General features: G+C 35.4%; 2 protein-coding genes across 7 annotated transcripts in view; one reads left to right on the forward strand and one right to left on the reverse strand.

Moving 5' to 3' along the window:
• LOC139994468 (uncharacterized) overlaps window positions 1-18,949 on the forward strand; it is a 29,333-nt gene extending 10,384 nt beyond the window's left edge. For 5 of the 6 annotated variants that reach the window (XM_072017133.1, XM_072017135.1, XM_072017132.1 and 2 more), the window contains 7 exons: window positions 10,407-12,100; window positions 12,388-12,947; window positions 15,105-15,220; window positions 15,631-15,768; window positions 16,288-16,492; window positions 17,338-17,559; window positions 18,164-18,949. In XM_072017133.1, the coding sequence (XP_071873234.1) occupies window positions 10,407-12,100; window positions 12,388-12,947; window positions 15,105-15,220; window positions 15,631-15,768; window positions 16,288-16,492; window positions 17,338-17,559; window positions 18,164-18,252 (3,024 nt within the window). In that variant the 3' untranslated portion in view covers window positions 18,253-18,949. The remainder of the gene's footprint in view (window positions 1-10,406; window positions 12,101-12,387; window positions 12,948-15,104; window positions 15,221-15,630; window positions 15,769-16,287; window positions 16,493-17,337; window positions 17,560-18,163) is intronic. The other variant, XM_072017136.1, reaches the window with a different exon arrangement.
• Window positions 18,950-19,050: 101 nt separating this feature from the next.
• Window positions 19,051-22,138, reverse strand: Vps52 (vacuolar protein sorting 52). The gene is made up of 9 exons (XM_072017137.1): window positions 21,754-22,138; window positions 21,399-21,574; window positions 20,932-21,316; window positions 20,679-20,861; window positions 20,475-20,600; window positions 20,199-20,383; window positions 20,030-20,114; window positions 19,751-19,954; window positions 19,051-19,675 (listed from the first exon to the last, which is right to left on the reverse strand). The coding sequence occupies exons 1-9, from the start codon at window positions 21,985-21,987 to the stop codon at window positions 19,250-19,252; spliced, it is 2,004 nt and encodes a 667-aa protein (XP_071873238.1). The 5' UTR covers window positions 21,988-22,138; the 3' UTR covers window positions 19,051-19,249.
• Between the last annotated feature and the right edge of the window lie 1,417 nt (window positions 22,139-23,555).

The following is a 23,555-nucleotide window of genomic DNA, read 5'->3' on the forward strand; positions in this document are numbered from 1 at the left end:
TGCTGGACACAAAGAATCTTATTTCTTCGTTCTTCTCATAATATCGCAGTCACTTTTACGCTACAATTAATTATTCCATAATCCTAATACTAACTCTATGCGGTACTTTATCTCCAAAAACTTACTCCGAAAGCTTATGTCAACAAACTGACAGCTTCTAAAGATAATCAGCCAACAAAAAGTTTTCCACTTCATAGTTCAATTGAATTCGATTTTCAGGAAATTTTTATTACATTTTTATCTAGCGCACCGCTTTCCAAAGTTTTCCAAAGTTTCGCAATTCTCTATGGACCGTCAATCTAAATGAAAGTTATACATTTCATGAAATATATCCGATGGCCATTGATACCGACACAAAGCACGTCGATTACCGAGTTCTCGGTGCAAGGTTTCTTCGATTCTCGAGAGAAATCCGCCAATTAGAGGAAGATGCCGCTAAAACGACGCAGGAAATTGATATTGCAAAAGACGAAGATAGGAAGACCCGACATCAGATAGGAGTTTGCGAGTGAAGGTAGAAACAGAGGCCAGAAGTCACTCTGTTAGTGGGTGAATAGTGAACATCTTGGTTCTACTTTCGTACGTTGTTATAATTCCTCTTCTCGTGTCACGATTTTCCTACTTCTTCCGCAGCGAAACGTATTATAAATCTTTGCATATATATTATCACGTTTAAAGGATTTTAGATCAATATGTTAACTACAATAATTAAAATGATACTCGCTTAGGAACTTTCAAATCTCACATCGATAGAACAAAGATAAAACGAAACCGTACGAAACGAAAAAAGGAAAAAAAAAAAGAAAAAAAGAAGAAAAGAAAAAAGGTAATATAATAGATTGCCTATAGAATTTCTAATCGAATTAGCAATATGAAATTAGAGGCGAAGCTAGCAGAAAGCTAGCATCTAATAAACGAAAGTAAGGTTCGTCACGGCTATCCAACATTTAATACGTCGCGTCGTAAACTTCCTAACGTATACAATTTTTATCCATTAAAAGATAAAAACTTTAATAGACATCCTTCGGTTAATCACCGATAAGTTTCACGTTAATAATTCTCTAACGCGGCCGAAGAGACATTACGATAGTATCGATGGAACGTGACAAATAGATAAATTTCATGCAATTTTCAATTTCCTTTTTTAGAAACGTATCGTTGCGTTATGTAAAAGTTTTATCTCAGATACAGAAACTATATCTGGAATGTAAGAAAAGAAGTTAAAGCAGGTTCTCCTCAGTGGCACAGGGAAGTAAGCTGAAATTACTAGTTTTTAATCTTCCAATGACAAAGAGGAAAATGAGATTTTTTTATCGCGCACAACGACGTTGTAACATCGTCAATTATTCAATATCGTTAACGACAAATCTCGTTAAACACGTTCCCTGCCTTTTTCTGTCATTCCGCCAAACAACACTTTCACGAGCTCGGCGATAAAGTCTAGGACATTATAGCGTTTACGGACATTTCTCCTGTGCGTGACATCCAAGAAACACCGATTATATTTCCCAATAGTTTCTCTTACGGAGAGTTTTTGTAGGTTGACCGTGAGCATACGTAAAATCGAGAGTCAGTTTTTTGCCGCTAGACAGACCGCGATACATAAGACCAAGAGGAAGAAGAACCGGAAGTTTCGCCAATAGGCTGTCTTTGACGCTTCCGTTTCCACGCACGGAATGCTCCATCGAGCGCGGCAATTCATCGTTTCTTCCTTCCGACAAACGACGGTGAAAGGGTCTACCGTTGATTTATTCTGGTTTACACGATAATTCCAATCGCACTTGAAATAATTTTAATACCGCGCATACTGCTGTGGCATTTAAATTTTTATATCGCGATCTCGCAACAATCAAAGTCTCTTAATGTTTTAAGAAAAACCTTGCCACAAAATTGAGACAAATTCCAAGCAGGTCGTTCTTATTCTCTGCATCGAAACACCAACATTTATTTAAATTTCTGACGTATATTTTTTATAACTATACGATTTTGATCTATGTGATCCATATCACATGGTGATCTATGGTAGTTCTATATGATTTTTTATGATTCTTCTATAAAATTAATAAAAATATGTGCCAGGAGAAGTTAAAGTAGATCCGCGATTTTAAAATTTTGTAAAATTTTCACCTTGCCCTCGACATTGGTAAGAAGCAGTCGCAGGAAATCCATTTACGATAGTCATTTTCGTTTTCACTTGTTGTTCTTTCAGCTTTTGCTCCCTTCGTCGAAGGATTACGCTGCTCCATTTCTTTTTATTGCACCCTATTGTCGTAACCTTTTTCGTTTCGAAATTCCTATTACGAACAATACGTAATTTCTATCTCCGCTCGTTTCTCATCTAATTTTACGAAAGAAGAATTCTCTCAATTTGTTTCTTATTCATTTCGTTATTCCTATGATGTATGTACTCAACATGGAGAAGTTTCTGTTATTTCAATAATATTCACCGAGACCTCGAAGAGTTTATCAAAGTGTAGTGCTAAATAGCACGATTCGATTCACCTTTCTCGAGGACACGAAGTGAGATCAAGGCGAATATACGGGACAATAGGTGAAGGTGAAGGATGCCACATAGTTTCTCACTTTCTCCAGAAACCTGGCTGATTAGCAGGCTCTAACCAGCAATATGCTCAATGTAATTTCTAGTAAGAAGGAAACGTTTTCCAGAATGAAAATAAAGGAAGATCGAACAGGTAAATCATCTCTGAAAATGATACGTTTAGAAACTCGTTCGATCGCAGCATTCCTTGCTTGAAAAAAAGTAACAGATTTTTTGAAAAGTATTTAGACTATATTTTGATCCACGAAGAAGGCGATTTCGATTAATTAAGGTTACTATGACATTCTTGAAATACTTACCCAAATTTGGGCATCATTAAACGGCAGAAATTTTCTTAATATGTTCTGCCGTGACACGGATTTCTCTTAAACTGGTTGCCGGTTATTATTTTGTATTTTGAAATTAAATACAAACATGTTTCGAAAGATTAGATTCAATATATCTTGTATATATATACTCGGGCGAAGAAATTCAAGAATTTGACCTAAATTTTGTTTTGAGAAGAGTTTTATCTTCATCTTCTTCGTCTTTTTTACTATACTTACAATTCTATTTACTACAAATTAGTCACATTTCACACATATTTACATATAAAATCATGGTGACGCTATCTCTGTGTTTAAACTTTCACGAATAAAATTTGAATACATTACGCAATTAAATTTTATCTATCTATAAAATTTCACAGGCAGGAATGTAAAAGTTCGGTTCATTGTTCAATTAATCAATCTCTCTCGTGGGAAGACACGAAGCAAGGGTTAAAGAACGCCAGGTTTCTGATATACTCTAAGCTCAATGACAAAACCAACCTACGTAATTGTCGAAGTTGGCCGGCCTATTTTCTTACAAACAGTTGCTTTTAAATTGATAGGAAGTCTAGTGACGTTAATTGAAGCAACGGTGCACGGCTATCGAACTTCATATCTTAAGGTGCAGGAAGAGAAGAAGTAGTTTCACGACAGTAAGATCGAAAGTGCGACTTCTGCATGACCCTGGGGTGAAATTTCTCTCTTTCTATAAGAAGACGGAGGATGTTAACCATTCTCGGAGAAATTTCCATGTCTGTCTTGTTGACCGGCGAGGAAAAACACAATGGTTGAATAATTATTTTAGTAATTTAACTTACATTCGTGTTTAACAACTAACTTATATCCATAATGGAGTCATTAGAGTATACGAAGAAGAGTAGGGGAAATGAGAAACTTCTGGAGACGATTTTATTGAGAAAATCCAGTTTCTATACTTTAGTCTATCGGATAGTTTAATCTAGATAAAATTTAGAATTTAATTGTATGCGTAATATACAGTTTTATGCTTTTATTATTGGCTATTGTTCGTAGTATATGTACAATCTATACTTCTTTATAGCAGGCTACAAGAAAAAGAAAAAGAAGAAATGGAAAAAACGAACAAACGTATAATCGTTTCACGTTACTTTGTACTTTTATTTTGTGCTATAAACACTGTAGGATATCAGGACAAGAAAAGAAATGTCTATCATTATCTATCATTTATACTCGATCCATTTTAGAAAACAAGTGACCGGGTACATGCTCCTACAGCTTTTTTCCAATCGTTCACTTTTCGTGACAGTTGACAACTTGGCATGTTTCTCATTAACATATACCTTTCACTCCGAGATCACTAAATTACACGTTGCACTATATGCACATTACACAATGTACAAATATTGATCAGCTATCACGTAATATTTGATTACGTATTAGATCATGTTTGACATTGATTCTCTTATAATATACGTAAATGTTTTGTTGAGCAATGTTTGCCGTACGACTTGTACCGTTTAATAGCACAAAATGGGACATGTCCGCAAACGTGTTGGCGATTAATACTTTACGATAACAAATACGATAACTTATTGAATGACATTATACGAAAGAACAAATATAACGTTGTTTCACTATTACAATCTAGGACACCCCGTGTATGAAAGATCTTAGATAAATCGGAGAGATTCTCGTTAAATTATTCCATGTAATTGCTTGCGTTTCTTGCAATCCTGGCATAAAAAACGTAGGATACGTGGTACGGAACGAGTATACAAACTCGCGCAGAAGAATCCAGTTAAACGGTTATGTTACAGGTCGTCCTTTCACTAAAATCGAACGATCCCGCGTGCGATCGAAAGTAAAAGCAATCAACTGGTGGTATACTTTCTACGAAGAATAAAGGATAGAAGTATACGTTAAAAGATAAAAGATAGAAGGACACTTTTGCGATTTCGTATTCATCTTTATGGCGTGTACAGTCGTTTAAAATAATAGTCGCGCCTTTTAATTATACCTTTTAGAATGCAGATCGAGAAAGTCCAATTAATAGGATTCATTAAAATATCGCTTATAGGGTTTCGGCTTATAAGGTTGCGTGAAATTAGTTTTATTGCAAATCCTTGTGTCATTAGCACGCAGTTGCTAATCGCTCGTCTATCAAAATATCGATTAACAGAAAATTGGAGATCCTAAAAGGGATTGGCAAGAATAGAAATCGAAAGATATTACTATATTTTTATTCAAAACTTTTGTCTCTCTTTAAACAGATTAATATCGGTGTTTGTAAAGTAATTGAAAATTATCCGAACTGTGTAATATTTGCACGAACACAATGACGAAATACGACAGTTGCAAGTTTCGACTGGATCGGTGATTCGAACGTCTTGCAGTCTCCTTGAAAGTCTCTCAATTACGAAAAAGTAATTTTTCTGCAACAGCGAGATATTTCACGGACGCAATAAAATCTACTAGTTGAAGTTTCGAGAAAATTACTGCCACGAATATGCTGCAGCCTCCTTCTAAGTGTCTCAATTATGAAAAAGCAAAGTGTAGCAATTGCTCGCGCGCTTTTCCACCGCGAAACAACCGGAACGTGCGATTTATACATTCGTTAGCAAAGTGACAATTTCATTTAACTAAGACTATTCGAACGTGAGAGAGCATATCGAAATTAATCAGGAAGTAACGCCAGTTTCGAAAGTCGTGGGAAGAGGAACAGATCGTTCCGTTTAAAAATATTACAGACTTTCTCTGCGCTTTAATACCGTCTTGTTATTTGCCTTGTGTCGTTGAAAGCACTTTGTCCGCCTGTCATTTATGTATTATAAATTTTACAAAGATCACGTATGTTGCTGTTTGGAAAATAAAAATGGTCGTAGAAACGAGAAAAAGACTTTAACGAACTTCTTTCCTTAAAAGAAGTTTCCTTTGAATTATGTATTGGCGTTCTAGATATGCGGTTTCAGAGACTATATCGTATATAAGGTGTTAAAAAAAAAAAAAAGAAGAAAAAATGTTAATTATCAAGATATTTCGAGTGATTAATTGGCAATTTGTATTTCTTGAAATATTTAAAGTACAACGTTCTCAAATTAACACGGAAGATGAACTACCCCGATTACATAAACAAATTAGGGAGCACTTCAAGGATTTCAAACGCGATTAATCTGTGTAGGAGTCGTGACATGTAGTAAACGCTCGGTGATAAATGTACGAAGCGAATATTATTACGTATTATGTACTTTAATCTGCAAGAGTCGTGACTTCGCGTGGATTATGTAAACTAATTATGTTACTAATAGATGCCCTGATTGTTATATACATACGTGTCTTGGCTGGATTTAAGATTTTTTCGGCTGTACCTTGACATTTCGACTTCCCTGATCTTCGATTCTTCTAATCTTCCGATCTTATAGTTTCCCAAGCATTTCAATTGTTCAATCTTTCGACGTTACGATATTTCAATGTTCTAATATTTTAATCTTCGGTCTCTTGATCTGATTCTCAAGCATCCAGAAAGATTCATCGTAGGCACCACCGACCTAAAAAGCAAAGACGAAGTAAAAGGGATCTCGCAATGACGACGAAATGAGTTAGAACGTTGAAGAGAAAAAGAAAAAAGACTATTCCGAACGCTATTACCGAATATAGAGATAATGACTTCTGAGCGTTCAGAAATATTCTGCGAAACGGAAGGAAAGCGAAAGGTGGCAGAAATCTTCTGTCCTGTTGAACGCCAGGAACGCCATACTCTACGGGGCGTAAAAGTGAAGGAGCACCCGTTATATAACGGGACTATACCGTGTCCTGTAGTGAATGCACGCGTTTGATCGTGCATGCAGGCCGATTATGCAATCACTGGCATAATAGGGGTAGTGTGCTGGCCGCATATTCCGCGTGGATGTACCTGGCTAAGCTGCTCGAAGATGTAATAGCAAAGAATTTCCTCATGGATATATGTGGAAAGTGAACGTCTTCTTGGAGTTGTAAAAAAGGAAAAAGAACCAGTGAATGGTTTTTCTGCGTTGATCGTCGAATGAAATATAGCGAAGGATGGTGGTTTAATTAATCGGATGGAATCGTTGCAGTCTGTGGCGTTTTAGGTAACAAGGGATATTGTATAAGTGTCTGGAACAGATTTCCCTCTATTCGAAATATTTTTACCAATCGATCGTAGATTAACTAATATTTGATGCTTTGATGTAATTTGCAGCTCTTAGTTCATTCGTTTCCCAATTTTTTTTGCACATAATATAATATAATATTAAAAGTAAAATATTCCCTCGCGGTCATAAAATAACATTAAAATCGAAAACTCGATGAAAATGCACGTATCGTATCTGTGTTTTCCTGCGATCGTCCAACATCGTCCAACGAGATCCTTGCGTTTTAAACGAGCACAAATAACCATTCTATGCAAAATACGAGCAAACCAGCTTACACCACTGTGACTCTCGATCCGCCACCTTTCTCCTTCGTTCTTCTTCGCTTCCACAACCCCATGAATAGACAGAACGCAACTTCACCGACCATTACTGTTTCCACGTTCGATTTTAAACGATCCGTTCACTACCAACTGCACGTTGAAACACGATCGCTTATAAGGCCTTCTCCTTGTGATATCAGAAGGAAATCTACGATCGTGCCGATCTATAGAACGGTTGTCTGGTCAGTCGATATATCTGGAGATAGTTCAAACACGCGGACGCGTGGATCGTTAATAGGAGAGAGAGATAGGAAGCCGCGCCCAGATTACATTTTTTTCCACATCAGCTGTGGGAAAACCGTGGCCAACGATCCGCGGACAGCACCGCAATCGTTGCGCGTGATCTCGTTACGTCAGTGATCGCGATCGATGAAATCTTTGAGGAAGAGTTTAATTTGTAAAAGCAGAGTTGCTTGACCGATTACCTGCGTTATGTTTGATCAGTAGACTGCGAAGTTTTACGCGTTTTATGAAATTCCATTACCGAAACTCTAACACGTTGAATCGTGGAAATAACTTTGCGTTATATTTCATAATCGCAACTATTATTATAACGATAATTTTTAATGATATGAATTTTAATTATTGTTAGTCTTATATACGTATATGTATAGAGGAATTAAGTACACGAATAGAATTTATAGTAGTAGCTGAGACACTATATTTCATAAACACTTGGTTCATGAACGAAACGCACATAGTTTGGTTCAAAGAGGAATCGCGGTAGAAGAAGAATGCACGAAGTTCGTTATGCTTTCGTGAAGTCATCTGGTTTAAGATTGCATGCAAATAGGTGCAAGAAGCGAAGAATGTTTTATTGTTGACATCATAGATCCATATAGTTTCTCTAAGACGTCCACTTTCTAAGCCTCAATTACTCTTAACCGGAGACAGAGACTTTTCGCAATAGTAAGCGGAGAAAACTAACATCGCGGTATACTTTTTTCGAGTGAGGAAAACATTGTTATTGCTTTGCTAACTGGTGTTGAAATTATCGTTATGTAATACAACATTCTATGTATCATACGTATAATAGTCGAATCATATATGAGGATCGATCGATCATCGGCGTCTGTTTAATTAATCAACTTGCAAAATGAAATTAATCACATTAAACCATTTTATTACTAGCAAAAGCTAGAGAAACATAAGGCTATGAAAATGTAACAGAGTCATTAATTATATTATATTCCCATAAATAAATATTAATCATAAATTTGTTTTTATCGATAGTTAAATGCTATACATGTGAAATTGTGTCATTTTCTCAAATTTTAAAATCCATTTCGATAAAAAGAATATTTGATCTATCGTTTTCGTAAGCAAATCTATCTGCAATACCATATTAAAAAATCAAAAAATTTAAATTGCATAATCGTCTCACTGCACAATTATGATAAATTCTCTATCTAATTTTCAAATAGCACGTTCCATTCTGCATTTATTCTCACGTTTTTCTGGCCTCGGCGAGAGGCAAAAACCTGCTCCAGTTACTCGTCTTAGCCTGTTTATCTTGCTACTAGTTAGTCTATTCAGACACCACGTGATTGATCGCCTTTGACTCACATTTACCGTCAGCATTATTATGAGATTTAGGAGAACGTACTACGGCAATTAGTAGCAGCCGACATGACAATGACAGTGGTTTCAATAGATGGCATTGACTTTCGATCGTATTATCGAACGTTTCTCTTTAACACGTTGATTGCTGGACCGAATCCACGTGGCCTTTCATCGTGTGTGGTTCGACGATTTGCATAGACAACGCTATAATGTCGCCCACCTCTGAAATCAACCCGGGTCATGACGCCAACGTAGCGTCATCAGTAGTCAGCAAAGAGTTAAGTACAATCGGTCGACTAGAAAGAGAATGAAACAACAGTTAAAAAGAAAATGAAATACAAGTAAGGTAGTAAGCAAGCTAGTTGATAAACGGCCAGAGATTCATTAACTCGTAATTTATGATAATGATACCAGCGTAACTTTTATCCATATTGTTCATCGTATTATAATTTCAAATCTCCTTCCGATCTAATTGCTATTTGCTAAGCAATTATTTAAAAAACATAATTTCAGATTGATCAATCGTCTATCGTAGTTAACGACTAAATAGAAAGAAATTTCCTGTACAAATATCATTTACATAATATTTTTCTTCGTGCACACTCGTGATAATGTACTTTTCATCGCATGGACTGAAGAGATTCTCTTCGACGCGCAACTCTTGGCACGTAGCTATGTTTTAATTTTAATTTAAAGAGAAAGGTAACAAAGGAACGCGATGGCAAAAGCTTGGAACAGTGTCGCCGCGCGTACCGAGGTGGTATAAGAGATTTCAATTTAAATTCGAGATCGTCGAACGAGTTATTACGCGAGGACGCTGCGAAATGAAAACCGCGACGGAGTTATACTTTCTCGAAGAGTCGAGGAGATTGTCTCACAGCCCCTGGTACAACAACGACACGGAGAAGGGAGTCTAGAACAATGCCTCGGCTAATTATCGCGATCTTAATTACATCGGGCTCTCTTTCTTTCTTTCTCGAACAAAGCTGATGATTAATCATCGCGAATACGCGCTGGATTGCCTTGCAGATAATTGCAGAATCTATAACCGCCGGTGATTAAACGTGCGACTAGGGTGGATCATTGACTATTCCGCAATTTATGTAAATTCCTGTGCTCGTTACACGCCGTTTCTTCGTTCACGAATTTGTTAAGTACCTATTAACGTGGTAAACAATGTTTTATCTTATTTTTAGATGTACGAATCTGCCAAGAGGTACCATGATCGAATGCATGGAAGAATGACGATTACAAATGTGATTTCTTGCAATTTTCCTTGAAATTTAATTCTGTATGTTACCTCCTACAAACTAATTCACGAAAGTGAGATTTCTTAATGAAATATTGGACACCAATTGTGTACCTGGATAATGTGACACTGAGAACTTTATGAAAAATAGAAATAAAATTGATCAATTTGATTTCTCGCAAGCTCACATGACCAGCGAAAATGTAAAGAAACGTAACATAATAAAAACATAACGAATATATATGTAATTTTGTTTAGAGTCATCCATCACATGATCCACGGCCGCGTCTCTCAGCTTCTCAACAGGCTCAAATATTGAGCGACGTTCAGCAACACCAGCAACGTTTCCGTCGACCCCAAGACGCGATCAATTCTCGAGGATCCTTCGATCAAGTTGCCACCAAGCCGCAAGCCAGCGCGTCCTACCCATCCCTGGCCAAATACAAAGTAGATCGTGCAAAACAGCAACAACTTCAACAGCTGTACCAACAGCAACAACAAGTACAGCAATTGATACAAGAACAGCAACAAAAAATAGCTCAACAACTCAGCAATCCAAACTACTTGAACGCTCAGACTCAATTCCAATCTCAACCAGCCAAGCAACAATTTCCACAGCAATTTAGCAGCCAGTATCAAAACACCAATAGCCACTTTCAGAACCTCCAGCAGGACTTGTCGCAACCTTTGTTCAGCGATCGACAGACGTTACAGCTGCAAGAATATCTAGAGAAGCAACGTGAGTTGGAATTGGTGCAAAAGCAAAGGCAACAATTGTTATTGGAACAACAGGAGCTACGAAGGCAGCAGGAGCTTCTGAGACTCCAACAGCTTCAGAAACTCACGTCGACTACTCCTTTGCCAGTTCCTGTCACATCTGCCAGCACGATTGCTGTCAGCACTGCAACGTCTCCTGTTCTCGTATCGCTACCAACAGCGAGAAAAATCACTTCATCCGAAACAGATCTGTTCCTGAAAGCGATAGCTACTCATCAGAAGAAGTTCTCTACGACCACACCAATTCCACCCACAACAACGACAACTGCGAGGACCACAACGACCATCAAACCGACCATCGTCACTGCAGTCTCTCCCAGAACGTACCAAGAAAAGATAACAGTCACTCCCACTATCCCAGAGAATTTATTGAGCCTGATACAGGAGCAACAGAATCAGTTTGTGCAACAGGGTAAGCCAAAACCTCAGATCAAGGTTATATATCAGACTGAGAAGCCAGTAACCTCGAAGACCGTCGCGTCAAAGACCAGGTCTGCTTCCTTAGGATCGGAAAGAGACGTTTTGTTGAAACAACTGAAGCTGGCTCTGGCTCAATCTATCGACGATGACGTGAGGAACGTCAGTACCAGGGACATAGTGCTTCCTAACGGAAAGAAGATTCAATTAATCGATTCTTCAAGCAGCTTAACGTCTAACCTTCCTACCGATGGATCCACTCTAACTATGTCTACTTTGGCGCTGACTACTTCGACGACGACTATCAAGCCACCGAAAGCTATTTTCGAAGAGCTGACTAGGGGCGTGCTTCCTCCTGGAGCTGACTTTGAGGTTATTAGACAGAAGAGCGACGGAAAGCTGGAGGAAATTGGAAAAGCACCGATTCAAAGTCTACCAGCGAAGAAGGTAACGTTTGTGGTATTGGAGGAGCAACCTGATGGCAGTTACAAGGTGCAAGGGGTGAAAGGGAACGCGGAGAAAGAGGGAAGCGAGGTCGAGTCTATCGTGGAGAAGATAAAGAAAGGAGAGTTAAAGTTGCCACCCAGTTCTTCGAATCCGACGACTGTGACTTCGCTTCAGAGTTTCGAGTCCGGCTTGGATCCAAATTCTATTTCGACGAGGCAGAGTGTAACAGCCTCGAGTCAAAGTATTGCGTCCACTAGCCCTAGATCGACTACTCCGAGATCTACTTCTATTTCGTCGAGGTACACGGAGAGGTATGCGACAGAGCAAATTAATTTAATTCGGTAAATTTTTAATTTCTCATACTGCACCAATTGCAAATCTTAATCTTCTAAATATCGTTCTTTCGCAATACCCTTCAGAATCCAACTACAGTGGCTACGAAAGTATTTACGTGGTGTAATCGTAATTACTTACATATTGTAATTAGGCAAATTCCGTGTATGATCCTAATTTAACGTCCACTGTATTCGCGTACAGTCTATCGCATAACTATTCGCGTCATTCACGTTTAATTAACCAAAACAACGTCTTTTTGCAGCAAACCGACAGAATACTTCCCACACGTGACAATTTCACCAAATTCCGTGCCCACGACGGACAAATATCTGTCCTCGGCATCGAGCGTCACCAGCCACGTGTACAATTCACTTGGAACCGCAAACACAACCCCTAAATTGACCTCCTTGGATCACGATAGTCGAGTGACGTTGAAATATCCAAGTGTAACAAGGAGTCACTTCATTCCGACCATGGCTCCGGTCAATGAAATCATTACAACGACACTTCCATCGGTGCCGACGACTTTCTCGCATCAGTCGACCAATTCCTACATTCACTTCACCGCCAGGCCAACCGGTGAAACTTCACCGACCCTCAAGACGATCCCGACCACCACGAGGCCATCGACCACCTTACACAACGAGAATATAATCTATCAGGACAGCTTTGAAAGGTCCACCATATCATCGGCGATCGAATCACCTTCCACCAGGAGTCAGATACACGAGAGTTTGAACACGTTGCTTAGGAGGGAAGGACTGTTCGCCATGGCTAAATACTTGAGGCAGTCGGGTTTGGACAACGTGTTGAACGAAACTGGTGAGTAGCGATCGATTAGATTCCTTTTGTCGTAGTAAAATTGAAATGAAAATGTTACAGAGACATATGGAATTTTTCAAGTAAAAATTTTGAAATAACTATCACTGATAAATTGAACGTTGTATGGTAACTGATGGATGTTTATGAAGGTACTGATGGATTACTAGATGTTTTCTCGTTATTAGAATTAAAACGAAGTTCCAACCATAATCCAGCCTATGGTGCCTTTTTAATGAAAATTTTGAAACTTGCAGTGTTTTCGTTTACTACGAATGAAATCTTTTGGATCTCGATAAATCACTTGGCAAAATTCTTTTTCGTTAAACTACACAAATTCGAACTTCAACTTCCAAATACATTAACCTGATGAAGAACGAAGATTTATAATCTGTACAAATGTTTTGCTTCTTCTCGACGTCAAACTTAGCCAAGCAACGTTCATTAGAAAAATGTTCACACGGATTGTCTGAACGTTTCGACAGAACCTGCCTCATCGCAACAACAATAATGGTCGTTACCTCGTTATACGAATCTTTAAATTACAAAAGTCAGCTTAATTGCATCTTACGATATTGCGTTAATTGACCTATATAAGCCATCGATTTGATCGAACGTTTGTAACATCTCTTATCTTCAATTCATAAATTCAGTCACCGTGTTTGCTGTTACGTTACCTTTATGGCTCTAACAACGAACGACTAATTAAGGTTTATCGAAGAATCGATCGCGGACAAAAACAATACGATACCGAAGAATCCACGATCTGCAGGTCTGATTTATTTTAAGTCTCGTTAGTTTTCATCCTTTATTTCATGATACTTCTGTGTCGCGTTTCGTGAAATGAGTACAAGGTTGAATTTCTAGCACATTTGCTGTTAGTACGCTTAAGATGGTTGATCGATAATTGAAGAGTGCCTGTAGAAAACGAAAGAGGTTTTTCAGGAGGAAAAGACACTTTACGCATCGATGCAGTCCAAATTCACGAAGAAGAAAAGTTGAATCTGTGGGAAACCTTGTACTTGCTGCCTTTTAATTGTACAGAAAACTCTATTCATTTAGACAGATAAAAGCACAGATAGGAGCAAAGAAACAATTAACTAAAGTTTACTGGCGCTTAAATTTTTCTCTATAGAGGCGACGTTGTAACAGCATCTCCGAGCATTGTTAACAACTATTCAGAACATAAAATTGCACTTAAATTCTATGCTACTTCTATTTGCGTTAGTACGTAGAATATTCTCCAATAAGAAATCAAAGTTCTTCAACTTACAGTGTTTTGTACAATCGCTCTTCATCGATCGTTCTAAAATTTTCTATTATTGAAAATAAATTCGCTCGTAGCAATCGTAAAACATAAATCACGTAACTACAAATCCAACGATTTCAATTTCTCGAAAACGTAATAACACGAATATTTTATAAATATACTTATCCATTAAACGTATAAATTATTATATAATTATACAGCTGTAAATACGTTATTAAATATGTACAATTTATAATTTACACGGATATGTTACGCAAATAATAATCTAGACAGTCGGACAATGCCCAGTCGTTTCTGAGGCAATTAAAAACGATTGTGAAATTAAGCGGTAGAGAAACGCGTCGGAGGAGATCGTGCAACAGCCAGATCCAATTATCGACGTGTCAGACAAACGGAAAAACAGTGCACTTCCGTCGATTAAAAAGCAAAGAAGCGTAACGGTGTCCCTTCACGCTGGACGAGAAACGACCGGATAATAATTATCCTGGTGATTGAGAAAGATGCGTTCTGCCACTCTCGTGACGTCTCTCGAGCCAGATGCAGAACAAACGCGCCCCGTCGTAAATCGTAAAATGACGCTAAGCTACAACGCGAGTTACACAATATCGTGCGAAACGTAGACGAATACTTGAAATAGGATTATAAAACAGCGAGTCATTCCATCTGAGATTCATCGTCTACGTTTTAAAAATAATCTACGAGTTAGAAAAAGCAGCATGTAATCGAAGTTTGTCTCGAATTTCTTTCGCGACGATCGCTTCTGTTATTTTATTTCGAAACACTTTCGAACCGATCATTTGGACTACCATTTGAATTTAATGAATATGATTCGACGTTACAAGAGAAGTAACTAATGTTACGCTTATAAAAACTGCATTATGATATTACAGGGCCGTACACAATATTTGTCCCGACAGACAAAGCTTTCAGGACACTTTTGGTGCAACTTGGTGGCCCAGAAAAGGCAGAGCAAAAGTTCCGAGATAATCCACGACTTCTTAGCGGGGTACGTCACTTTTGTTGATTTATAACACGGCAACGATTGCTCGCGATATTAATCCCGCGAGAATCATCTTTTTAGCTCCTGACGAGCAAACGAAATTCCATCCTCGAATTGAAGAGTAATTGCGCCAGACGTTGATAAGTAATAATTTTTGATTGGATCGCAGAATGTTGTTATATTTCTAAGGAGTTAACGTCACGGTAAAATGCCACATTCTGTTGATCGTTAATTCTCTCTTAAATTGAATTATAGGTAAAAGTAATTTACCATGATTAAATAAAATTTACATGGATGGAATCTGTATGATTAATTTACAACTACCGCTGTGCCTTAATTGGAATTATGGTCTACTATACGATGATTAAGTAGACTATATCGCTGGAATTTATATGGTTTATATGGTTAATTTGTAGTTACTGCTGCACCACGTGATACCAGGAGCCTTCAGGATCGATTCATTGCAAGATGAAATGACTGGTGTTAGCTTAGCTGGAACGCAATTAAGAGTGAACGAATACGCAATGCACGACCACGAATGGAACGATATCAAGGTATGTCCCTTATTTCACAGAGACCTCGTAATTCCAGATTATGTTATCGTCCACGATCTCACTGACCTTAACGACGATTTATTTCCATCGATCCTCATTTTTGGATCAATGTGTCATAACCAGCGCTGCCTGCATATTCACCGCTTTGCTCGATCGATCGTTTCACGTTGATCTAGTTTGTCGACCTTCTGGAAAACATTCCATTCGCTCGTTAATAATGCATAACGTTGTGCGTACATAAACGATCGTCCGATCTTTTCTTTTCTAGGGATGTAAAATCGGTAAAGATTGGAACGAATGATCTTTCTTACTGTCACCGATCTTTTTGATTAACATTTTGTCTAATTTCATTTAAATTCTCGGCGTTAAAGGCGTATAACTCTCCATTCTGAAGGACGAAAGTTCGTTTCTCTCTGCTCGATGATTACTTAGAACAGTTTACAAAACGAGTAGAATCAACATTGACCTAAGCAGAAAGCGGCGTTAACAGCGCTATGTTTTTTTGTTCATTTTTACAAGCAGGTGACAACGATAAATGGCGCGAAAGTGGCATCGAATAAACGGGACATCGAGATACCACAGGGTGTCGCCCACGCCGTTGATAGGGTGATGTTTCCTCTTCCGGTTGGCGATTTGGTGCAAACGTTGCAGGCTGACCGCGAGAGAAGATTCACCAACTTCCTTAAAATGCTTTACATCTCGGGTCTTCAAGATACTTTATCAGGTAAGACAGATCGAATAAATAATAATAATAAGAATAAATAATAATAATAATAATAATAACTAAATAATAACGCACATTTATGAACGCATAAAATTGCAGGGAACTGTTAAATTACTATCAGCTACAAAATTGACTTATATATCAATCATGCCTGATTCTTTGAAATGGCACAAGATAAGATGTAGTTTATGGATTTCTTGTATTCGGTAATAAAAAGGAATTGATGAGAAATTGATGATGATTCAAATAACCGGCACACGTTCGATAACTTATCTAAACCATCGTTTGCGATGCTTCATCACTCGTAGAACTTGTTTACTTTCTGACGAAACCTTTCCATCGTTGAAGGGTTAATGAGCCTTTACCCAATAACAGTGCTCGTAATACTGTATCTATTAATGATATAGATGGCTAATAGTTATTTAATGACGTACATATAGCCAGGTATTTTATGCTTTTCAAAAGGTTTTACTTAAAAATACGTGGATATAATAATTTGTAATTCGTTAATTATCACCATATCGTGTAACAATTATGTAACTTGATTTTTGTACATTTCAAGGATACATTTTATGCAAAGCTCGAAGGTAATGAGTTATACTTAAAGCGTGAAATATGTATTAATAATAATAATCAATAAATTATCTCAAGTCGACCGAATGAAATCTTCAAACTCACTTTAATTAAAGTTCATCAAATTTTCAATAATCTGAAATGCCATTGATATTTATTAAGTCAAATTTAACAGAAGCTGTTATAATTGTCTATGATTGTATGTATGATAGCATTTAGGTGCTAAAATTAAAATTATTAATAGTTGAGTAACGCGGAAATAACTTTTGTAGGACCTAAAACTTTCACCGTTTTCGCACCAACGGACTCCGCTTTCGAATCATCTTCGAAGGACGGAGCACCGGTTTGGACGGAAGAAGACGGACCAGAAGCTGCGAAAACGATTGTTTCGAGACACGTGATTCCATCTACCCTATACACAGCTGGCATGAGGTATTATTTGCAAAAGGATACCCTTCGTCCTCAGTCACCTGTTCATATTCACAAAAATGGTGGTAAGTGAAGGATATTCTGTTATAAGATATAAAGTATTAAGTAAGATTTAATATTCCAAGAAAAATATTCTATCAAAATATATATAGATATTATAATTTTTTAAATAACAAATTTAATTTCTTGGAGAAAATATTAACTACTTATGACTAACGAATCTGAATTCTTGATTTCCTGTTCAAAGTTAGGTTAATTGAACGAAACACATGTATTGAATAATATTCTTCTAAGGTAGAAAAATTCAAGGAATTTTCTTCCTGTAAAAATTATAGTCTGGCACGCGAACGGTGAAAAAATAGGCGTCCTAATAACCTATTTGCTCGTTAAGCAGTGATTCCCCCACCTCGTGATTAAACACTCCCTTTCGCCCCATAACGTATTCATTAAAGTATGATATGGAATGAATTTCTTTTTAATGGATGCATACGTGCTGCCCCACCCATCTTTATCCCTTGAAATTGTTCTTTCACTTTCAATGTTATAATTGCTTGTAATTATTTTCAAATTAATTGTTTTCCATTTAATAATTACCGTTATGAAACAACTTTTCATAGAAGATATTTTGTAACGAAGAAAAATTGTAAACTATTTCCTATGTTGTTCCAGGTCGAGTACGAGTGAACGAGGCACATGTCGTAACACATAATATACCAGCAACAAATGGAGTTTTGCACGCAATTGACGGCATACTATAGTCACTACAATATCGGTTACATAGATCGGTTACATTCAGTTTGAAAAGTTAGGCGTCTTAAGAGAAAATGCATATATCAGTCACAGTACACGAAAAATATTTATATTCTTATACTTATTACTTCTTTGCGATTTGCTAAAGAAAAATATAATAATAATCTTAGACTAGGTTTGCACTACGTGATAATCTAATAATAATTTATGAATAATATACTAGCCTAATAAACGTTCTCTGTTTAGAAATATGCAGTGATAATGAAGAAAATAAAATTTTAGTAAAAAGAAAAAGAATTTGTAATGCTTAGGGATTATTGCAGTAAATCGCAAAGAATTAAAGTATTCGTCTCAAAAAAAATCGTAATTGAGACAAAAACAGGTATCTCGGGAAAGAAAGAAAAGATAAATCTCTAGAACTATCAGTAAGTTCAACAATAAGGATAAATCGACAAGATTTGCCATAGATGTTGTGAAATTGCATAAATGTAATGGGGTCATTTTTAGGGCATAAACAAATAGAAAGACTAATTTATATAACATAGATGCGTGTTAATCGCTCATGTTGCTACGCAAGCTATACGAGCCACTGAGTATGAAAAATTAATTGCCTAATTGTATAGAATGGTAATACAATACCATGATTAGTATTATTATAGTATGTATTATTTTATAAATAAATGTACAGTCTATGTTTTTTCATAATTATTGTCTTCTAATGTTATTTTCAATATTTGACTAATTACTATCTTTCGTCTTCTCACTTATAATGCAATAAACAGAATATCGATAAAAATTATACAATCATATTGATAATAAAATTATTTTTTATTTTTGTAAAGATAATTTATAAATAAAGTCTATAATATTTCCATTCATAAATATATATAACATTTACAATTACATTACGTTCTAAATCGACGAAATTTAATAATAAAATTGATATAACGTTATAAATTATTACGATAATTCTGCCTGATTTTAATAAAAATTCTCTTGTTCTTTTTAATAATTCGCTTTATATTTTTTCATTTCTACCATTATATGATGGAAGTTTGTTAATTGTGTACGAGCATTTGGCGGTAAGATTTTATGGAATCTGTGATAATATTGCACTAACTGTGTCATTGCACGTTGTACCAGTGCTGTACCAAGTACTAAACTAGGAAAAGATTTTAATACTTCGTGATTAATTTCTTCTAATGCACGTTTCCAATTATTCGTAAAAGATTGTACAAGAGCTAATGCTTTTCCCTCTTGTCTTTTTGATTCATCGGCTTGACCCTTCTCGATCATGGCTTCAGATTCTTTGACAAACTGTATTATACCTCCAAAATGTGGACTTAAAATTTCCTCGACATATTCCGAAGAACGTGCATTCAATTGATCGCGAAAACTTTCTGCTTCTTTTGAGTTGTCTCGTGTTCTTTCCTAAAGAATATAGTTACATCTATAACACATTTCTTTTTACAATATTAATTAAGTGCAATAAATTAATTGTTTTACCATTAATACACCAAGGACCAAATCGTAATTATTGATGAGAAAAACTAGTTGTTGAATTCTAGTGCAAAATGTAGCTGCCATTCTTAATAGGAAACATTGCACGGCTTCTCGCAATTCCGCTAATAATTGCGTAGCCCCTTCGCAAGGAAATCCTTCAACTACACCAACCATTGCAGCACTAAATTCAGCATATCTTCGTGTAATCTACATATAAATTAGTTGAACTATTACTATTTCTAAGAACTTACGTTAACATATACTTTAATGTTATAAACTTACATAATGTGGTCCTGTTTCCTGGGTGAGTTTTAGTGGATCACAACTTTTTATACTTTGAATATTCAATTGAAAAACATATTCGAATCTAAAGATTCAAACAAAAAATATATATATATTTAAACTTCCACTTAAGATATTAAAAATTATATTATTATGTTGACTTAAATACCTAGGCCAAATTATTGATGTCATGTTATCCCAATACTTATCTAAAGCTGGTACTGCTCTTTTATGACAAGTTAAGCGATATCGCATTACTAAATGTAAACACAAGAATAAAGCGATGGTATCATAGCAATCTTCCACAAAAGATTGCAGATTTTTTACCATTAGATTTATTGTTTTTCCCATTACCTAATTATTAAGTACATGGTAGTAGATAACTTTATATATTCATTTTTGTTCATTTTATTAGAATTGACATAAACAATGAAACGTATTTTACCTGATTAAAGATATCCATTGCTTGCACACCACGTACTTTAAAAAATTCAGTTAAGAATAAATATTCTCTACAAGCATTATCTACAAGAGCATATTGTTCACTCCTGAACAAAGCTTCGTAATGATACTACAAACACAAAAGAAATTGTTGTATTAATATTTCCATATATGATTTTATCTTAAAAATGATAATTTCTATATTCACCCTTGTTTTAGATGCAGTATGAGGTACTATAATGGGTGCTTCCAACTGAGAAGTTAATACATCTCCTCTATTACCTATAGAAAATACTGTACCCTTATGCTTTAATACAGTTTTATGAAAAATACTTCTTCCTGCTGTGTCTTCAACTCCCATCATATCGTCTTTAGTTGCTCCTTCTTCAAACTATATAATTTAGTAATTAAAAAGAGATTTTGACTATCATTCGATTTAAGATTTGATACTATTATTTTACCTGCAGTTTCATTAGTCTCGAAGAATACGACTTAAAATATGAATAATATATTTTACTCATTGTGCTAATATATTCTCCACAAATTTCTTCAGCTACGTTTCTTTCATTTGCTAAAATAAATTCGAAGAAAAATTTATACTTCAACATATTATTCTGAGGGACCTGATAATTTGTCATTGGTTTCCTGAATTTGTAAATCTGTTCTAAAAGATACGTTCTGATCTTTGCTAGTGCTTTTACTTTCAGTTTCTCCAATATATCTTTCACATCTAAGCATGACTTTGCTTCTTTAAAACTCTGCTCCTTTACAAAATTTATTTTATGATTTAATGTTTGTAATTGGGTCAAAAATTCTTTTTCAGTCACCGGGCAATCCATTATTCCCCTAATAAATTATAATTACAAATTTAAGAGTATTTCTAAATTTTTAAATGAGATATTATCTTTGTATTATTCTTAATTCTTACGCAATAAGAGCTTCTGACACCGTCATGTCTTCGATAAACTGACTAAGAGGTCCTCTAATAATTTGCCTATTAGACAATTGTTGACTCATTGCTACAGACTTACGTTGTAGATAAAGTATTTCTGAACTGATACTTCCTAAATCTAATTGGAAACTCATTAACATTGATTCCATTTTCTGTAAACAAAATTTTTTGAAATGCATTTTAGATCATACATCGTATTTTTTAATATATTTTATTTTTGAAGTCGTAATCAAATTTTAGAAATTATAAATTTATATAATTATAAATTTACAATATATATTAAATTTATAACGTTGTAGATACTGATAATTCACGCAAATTAAAATCTAACCTCCAAAATATTATCGCATGCAGCAATTTGGTTATGAAGACTCGCAATATTTTCGCTTTCTTTTATATAGTCTTGAATAGATTTATTCTCCACTTCTTTTAATTCTTTTTCAATTTGTCTGGAATATTGACGCAAATCCGTACCAGTCTTCAAAACTTCTTGAACAACATCATCTCCAAGATCTTGAGGTAATTGCACCTCATTATCTTCAAAGATATCAATTTCACCCGACATTTTACAAATCTTTTCTTTCTTTAATTAATTTATTAATTAAATTGATTTATATCGCACAGTAATAAACGCCATTCCTTACTCCGCTGTCAAACTCTTTCACCTGTAGAACTGTCACAACGATCACTCACATTCTCATTGGTCACGCACGCGTTAGACGGAACTGGGCCATAGATAAAATAAAGAAGAAGCATATCAATATTACAAATAAATACGTATGTATACGTAAAAAAGTTTATTTATTTAGGATATTATTTTTGCTAATAATAATTTTTTAAATAATTTAAATTTTATGTGGGATGACGTGGACAACGTGGCATTAATAATATAAAAGAGACATTCATAATATACGTATAATATCATTTCTATTACTAATATTTTACTCTAATAATATGTTAATAATAGAAATAATATTATATTTTTAATGACACTATAATTATTTTACTATCATTGATATTATATGATAAAATTTATTGTATTTGTAGTTTCGATTAGGTTCGATTCGATTCGATTCTTACCATTTTTATCACACGCGACATTACCGATTCAGTACATAGTTGTTTGAATTAAAAGTAAAGCTTCGTATGGAATTACAAATAAAACACAGTCTTATCATCAAGTCTAAATAAATGAATAAAAAATATTTATTCGAAGACCTTTACCGAGTACTAATTTCAACAAATAATTTACGAGTTAATTAATTAGAATAGTTAAACAATTATTTTATCTTATATTTATATATAAAGAAAATCTGATTTGTTTCGAGGTCTCGGTATTCTATATAATATTCCAGAACGAGAAACACAAAGTCTCAATAATGTCATATTTAGTCTGCATTTACGTTTAAATGTATCTATCAGCTCACAGTGCATATTTAAGTCGATATGCTTCCTGTTGTACCGATTATCGATCTATCGTCCATACCGTAGTTCAACTCGAACCATTGTGTAACTTACACTGTAATGTCTTATTCTAGTTACTTTATTATATTGTAAGGTTATCATCATTCGATTCAATCGATTCATTCTATGGATGAAAAATTGTATCAATATCCGAATTTAGTATACAGAAAAGTATAAAAAGTGTACGAAACAAGTGTAATAGTTCTCTTATCAAGCCTTGTTAATTTAATTTAATAAGAATAAAGGAATTACATAGTGCGAACAATATTAAAACGCAGCTTGCATTGTTATCTGGAATTTAGGGAAGGTAAAGGAAGTAGAACGTTCGTTCTTCACAAAAATTTTATTTTCGCACATTTCTCGCGTTCCTTTTACAACTTTTGCTACTTCTTGTTTTTTCTTTTATACAATTTACAAAAGATCCTTTGTCTTTCATTTTCATTCCCCACGCGCACCGGAAAATTCCGAAATCTTGCACACGGAGACATCAATGAACGAATGCGACGAAACGAGCTGACTAACGATGACGCTGGCGAGGTTCATTTAAACGATGACGGTAATAAGAATAATTTATTATCTAAGTCGATAATAATAATATTAATAATAATAATACAATAATAATAAGTAACAAGACTACAGCAACGATAATATCAATAGTCGCACGGAAAG

This window comes from Bombus fervidus, chromosome 14 (genome assembly GCF_041682495.2).
Source record: "Bombus fervidus isolate BK054 chromosome 14, iyBomFerv1, whole genome shotgun sequence".
NCBI lineage: Eukaryota > Metazoa > Arthropoda > Insecta > Hymenoptera > Apidae > Bombus > Bombus fervidus.